This window comes from Dermacentor silvarum, chromosome 2 (genome assembly GCF_013339745.2).
Source record: "Dermacentor silvarum isolate Dsil-2018 chromosome 2, BIME_Dsil_1.4, whole genome shotgun sequence".
NCBI classification, from domain to species: Eukaryota; Metazoa; Arthropoda; class Arachnida; order Ixodida; family Ixodidae; genus Dermacentor; species Dermacentor silvarum.
In genome coordinates this window covers 247,530,265-247,536,264 of record NC_051155.1, presented here as the reverse complement: position 1 = coordinate 247,536,264, position 6,000 = coordinate 247,530,265, and the positions used below count along the sequence as shown (strand labels likewise).

At 45.8% G+C, this 6,000-nt stretch overlaps 1 protein-coding gene across 1 annotated transcript in view; it reads left to right on the top strand.

The window, feature by feature from the left end:
- Positions 1 to 226: 226 nt before the first annotated feature.
- Positions 227 to 6,000, top strand: part of LOC119443068 (uncharacterized) — a 41,531-nt gene continuing 35,757 nt past the window's right edge. The window contains exon 1 of the mRNA XM_037708211.2: positions 227 to 1,063. Coding sequence (XP_037564139.1) covers positions 1,053 to 1,063 — 11 coding nt within the window. The 5' untranslated portion in view covers positions 227 to 1,052. The remainder of the gene's footprint in view (positions 1,064 to 6,000) is intronic.

The window sequence follows — 6,000 nt, the reverse complement described above, 5'->3', positions numbered from 1 at the left end:
GAGGAGCGTTGCGGCCCTTGCTATTGCTACTCGAAGAAGGAGAAAAGAGAGAGAGAGTGAAAAAAAAGAAAGAAGCAGAAACCGGCAAAGCCACGAGAAAGGAGAGAAAGGGAACTTATTTTCTCTTCAACGCGCTGGAATTATCGAAAAGACAAGCAGCGAGGAGGGCAGCTGGCCCGCCGGCGGTCAGACTCTCCAGGAGCGGTCGCACGCGCAGAGAAAGGCTAGAGAGAGTGAGCGAGAGAGGGTGAGACGAGCTGTCCCGCCGCAACCGGTGGCGAGCGCTTTCGACGTCGTCGCCGGTGCCCGCCGAAACGGGGTCAGCGCAGCGAGAGAAACTCTCCGCGGCCGCCGTTACAGGCTGCGAAGCAAAATCCCGAAAGACCAGTTGGCGGCGAGCCAGTCTCACCAGCGCCCGTATAAAACGCAAGCCGGTTTGCGCGGGCGTCTCTCTCCTTAGCGCAGCGCACGTCCGCGGGAGAGCGAGTTCGAGGCAGATACCGCTAGCCGACGGCCGGCAAACAACGGTCGCGACAGCCTCCGGCAGAGGCGAGAGAGCAACAGCCACGTTGCCACTGCGATAGCCTTCACGACCACAGGACGACCGAGTGCCTCCGCGGACGGCTGTTTCTTCTGGAACGGGTGCATCCGGGAAACATGGCGTCGACCTGACCGGCCGGCGTTCCGCCCCCATTGCGCGTCTCTTCGCAAGTATAGTGACTTGTAACGAAGGAAGAGACAGGAGGCCCTGGTCATCTCCGTGACCGCTTCGCGCCATCCCTGTGCCAGTGAGAGTGAGTGAGGTGACGAAGTATTGTGCAAGTGACACGACATTCGGCGCTTATCTGTCTCCGAGGTGCGCGCCGGCAGGATTTTGCGCTCTCATCTCGCTCGGCATCGTCGCGTGCTCCTGAAGGGCGCGGGGAGGTGACGCAGTCGTAACCTTGCGAGGCCGACGTGCTGCTCGTGTTTCGGGAGAAAAAGGATTGCATCGCTGTTACGTTTTCTTTCCCACACCGAAAGCCGTCCAGGGACCGAAGAACGGCCGGATAATGCAGCTCAGGTAGGTGGCGCTGCTCACACTTCGCGGCACTTCGCGGCACACAATCGATTCGCGGCACGAGCTGTAGCTTTTTTAGGCGGGCCCCAGGCAATCAGGAAGCAGGATTAAGTATTGAACATAGCGAAACACCAGTAATGGCCCATACGCGCTCAATCCGCACGCCCGCTCCGCACGCCTCCGCCCTCTTGCGGACCAGGGCGGAAGGCCAAAAGGCGGATCGTGTCGAAAAAGTCGTCGTTCGCTGCATCCGCACTAGACTGATCCGCACGAGCGGATTGCACGCGCACTCCGATTGGACGACGCGGTCTGTTGACAGCTGGCAACCATTCGGCGGAGCAAAGTGTTCAAGGTTGGCAACTACCTTTGACAGCAGACGACACTGGCATATTTTTGCAGATGCGACTTCAAGTTTCCGCGTCACGGTGAAAATGCGACTCTAGGCTGTCACATTCTGTTCTGCAGCCGCATGTGTTGCATTGGCGCCGTCATCCAAACACCGCATAATCATCCTATCTGCGCCACCTTTAAAAAATGTATTGCAATCGCCTCATGTCGCAACATGGGACGTATTCTCGCACTATCACTTTTAGTGCACGCTGCCTTGGCTGGTTGAGCAAAACCTCTAGAATCATCCAACGTGCCGCGTTCTACGTTACGCGAAAGCGATAGTATCGCCGAGCGATTCGACCAAAATCCCCGTGTTCGGTGCGATGGCGCTGTTTCTGTAGTGCTAGTGACAGTTAGCAAGAAAACAGAACACACGCACAACTGTCACGGAATACAGCTGCGTAGTCGACACGACACCCCTCTTTACTATTCAGCACGCGTCTGAGGCTCCGAGTACACCTTGCTGATATTGACACGTGTACGTGTTTATCTTTCACCGGTGACCGCTTTTCACCGACTACCAAATGTTAAACGTTATAGCTAGGCGCAGGACGCGCCTGCATGTTTCCGAAGTTTCTCGAACGTTATCGATGCTTCTATCCGTTGTCTGTTGCCACCGACGCTTACGTAATGTGATTGCATGACGGATGCGAATTGTCTAGAACTTCCTGGAAGACAAGCGGGCACCAGGGAATAATCTGGAACCTTCGATGACTCATGCGTAAAAGCCGACGCGTTTCGCCGCTGATCAGATTTTCGACGATCGCCGAGTGTGTTCGCCGCTATCGTTGTGCTTCGAGTGTAAATACTTGCGTTTGTGGGCATAGGTTCGCCCAATAAAGAATCAGTTTCGTCATACAGTTTTACGACTGTGCAAGCAAATGCTTGCATCTGCTTGTTCATGCTTTTTTTTTTTTTTTTTGCATATATAAAACCACCGAAGACGAAGCGCGGCATAAAACGTGCCTCTCAGAAATTGAATACTTGCTGCTTGTAAGCTTTCCAAACAAAATAAAACCTTAGATGGGCTCAGTCATGGATGAAGTTCTCACAGTGTGTAAAAAGGTTGTGCATAAGTGCTTAACTTGACGCAGCAAGGAATTGAAGGTTAAGCAGCAAGTGTACAATTCATTACGACAGGCATAAAAGCAATATGTAGTCCGTTTCACACTTAGGGGGAAAACGGGCGCTCCAAGTTTTCCCTTAAGTGTGAAACAGACTGTACGTATAGTGGTCACCTTATGCAGACACATACTCATGAGATGTTTTCAAGCAGAATATTTATTTGAAAGCTAATAATAATTTATATTGCTGATAAGACAACTTATTTCGAGTGAAATCAAATAATTACATTCTTTCTTGTCAGCCTGGGTGGCCAATCTGTTGCCCCTTTACTATTTAGAGAGAGAGAGAAAGCTCTTTATTGAAAATTCAGAGTGTTCAGCAAGAATATTTTTGCCTACATGCTACTCTGCAGCGAATGGGACGAAGAAGTAAGGCCGTAGAAAAGGGTAAGCAGAAGAAAAATGAAAAAAAAAAAAAACATGCAGCTCGTGTCATGTTAGCAGTAGAGTAAGTGTTCGAGGTGATGAAGGTAGACGGCCAATGCAAAAGAAAATAAGATAACAGTCCTGATGAGACGATGCGCATGAGTCTTAGTATATACAGCAAACCTTAATACATTAAAGCAATAAGTCCAGGGCTTAGTGCTGTTTTGATGGGCAAAGCCAGGAACCCAACACCCATGTCAATGGGCCTTGGTCGAGCTTTTCTATGTTCATTTTATATCAATGTCGCTCGTCTCTTTAAGCTGGGCACTCCAGCAAGATGTGCTCTAGAGATTGCACGGTGCCACATGTAGTTGTCACAACATGGGTTTGTGGACTGGCCATTGCAAAAAAGATTGTTCATGTATGCAACATTCAGTTGAAGCCGGTGAAACAAGGTCTCCAGATGCCGTGGTAGACATTGTGGTAGCCTTGATTGGAGTTCTGTGTTGATGTAGAACAAAAACTTGCAATTACCTGAAGTTGAAGACCATCTTCTATGCCGTTCATTAAGTACATATCGGCTCGCCAAAGCTGAAGCCTCACTTTTAGTGAAAAACACTTTTATAAATTTTATGTGATCATGTCCTTTGCGGGCTAACTCATCCGCCTTTTCATTACCTATTATACTGCACTTATACTAATTCAGCATTTACACAATGTAAAACACATTACCAAAGTGCACAAAAATTAAGCAGTACCATGATAGTACCAACAGTACCATGAAAAAAATGCATACCATAACAAACAGTTGGCCAGTACCTGTATTTTATTTGACAGCAAACCAAGATTATTAAATGACTTAGCTTCGCAGTGAGCTCAGTGATCACTCGTGGTGTGAAAAGGTATCTGATGTAGTAAGTGGTTTTGTTTTTGTCTTTCTTAATTAGTAGCTGCTTTAACATGCACATGACAATGAATTGAAGCAATTTAACATGCACATGACAATGATATGGTGGAAGACAGGCCCGCACAAAAAGTGAGGAAACATTTATTGCCAATTTTTAGTTTCATAACAAACCAACGAATAGTTATTTTGGTTCAGCTTTGTGAATAATGCGCGACGTGTTCTGCCTAAAAGTGCAAGATTGGTGCGCTCCATTATCTATCTATTCACTATTCAAGTAGCCAAATGAATGGTACCCCCATGAACACCGTGAAAGAGATCACTGAAATTTGTAGTCAGGAGGCCACAGTGGCTCAGCCTCTGTACAAAACATAAAATCGTTCCAGAAGAAAACAATACTGGTGAATTGGGTATGCATTCACATGTACTATTCAAATCCGCACATCACAAGTAATCTTTCATTGCTTGCTGCATTGCTCACCATTGTACAGACTTTATTGCAGCGCTGTGTGTTTGTGCAGTAAAATAACTTGACAAATCAAAGCTGTGGCTTTTCAGTACACTGAAAGCAACTTTGCGTGTGGCTTAGGTAATATAATGCTCCTACATATGGGTCAGCTTAGTATCAGTCGATTTCTTTACTAGTTGTTCACTATTACGCTTGGAACTATACGGTGCCACCAGGCACGCGAGAACAGCTTGGCTATGCACAAACATCCCTTTCCATCACACTTAAATTAAGGTGGTGCAGATTTGCTGGCAAAATGTGCTTATCATCATAACTGCCTAGCATTCAAAAATGCGTTTGAAATGTAAGGGTGATTGCTGGTGTGACATTTTACATTTATAGTGCAAAACCACATCACTGAACAGGAAGGACACCACACAAATACTCGTGTTGTGACCTCTCAGTCATAATGCAAGTAGTTTCCCGAGGTTTCCTCTGTGGTTTTTAGCTGTAAACATGTGAAGCAATCTGTAAATTCGAAAGTGTATTAAGTAAACTAAGACACTATGAAATGCACCATAGCACTGCACGACAAGCAATATAACACTCAGGTGTACACAATTTTTTGTCACATCAGCTCTTTGTGGTGCATATATATATGCACTATTTGTAGCTGAAAACAGCATGCATTTCACATTTAGAGCTCAAAATGATCAGTGCAAGAGATTTTTAGTGCGTCAGACATTGACACGGTCACTTGTCCATTGCTTTGCAAATTGATAGCTGTGTTTGGTGCAACTTGAGTAGCATACATATAATGGACTGCTACATACAACACCCGTTTTTCACTTCTACTTTGACATTCTACCCTCCGACACAGAAGACAAAAGTAGACTGGAATTTTTATTCACATCAATATTCAAAAGGCAAGCAGGTTTTCGGCACCATACGTCTCCATTTTTCTCACATGGCACTTATTGCATGTTCTGAATGTGCATACATTGCCGGTGGAATATCTTCTAATGTGTTCTTTGTTTGACGTATTTACACCTGTATATTTTTTTACTTACCCATAAATTCTCTCTGCTCTACATGTACAGATACCTCCTTCAGTAGGGGTACGTGTGCAGTGCCTTCATTAGTGCAGTAACCGTTATGAAAGCTGTGAATTCATAACATAGAAAGGCTATTAAATATAAACAAGAAACCAACAGGCAAGAGCATCATGACAAGCCAGCTGAGATGGTGGCACTATTGTACAGCTTATTTCCCCCTTGTGCTGTCATACGGTTGCAATCCGATAAGCTCACAAAGGTTTGGGTCATTCCCATTTCAAGTGATGAGTGACAGTTGCATAAGTACATCTACATCTGCCTATATCAATGACTTAACTATATGTAGCAGCTTCAGCTGTGTGATTATTGGTGTAGCTGAAGTGATGTATCATACATAGTTTCCGCACACAATCTGATTGGATAAAAGCATGCAGGAATTCGTCTTGGAGCTATTGGTTCAGTGGTAGCTTTCCACTAAATTCGCTGTTGGATAGATTTCACTTCATCGAAAGGCCCAAGTGAAAATGAGCCTAGAAGTCATGACACCAAATGCAGTCACCATTTATGATTGAAGAACAACATGTGACAGAACGATGATCAGTGGAAATATCTCACTAGTGTGCAAAGTAGTGCAGCTGTGTTCAGTATTTCAG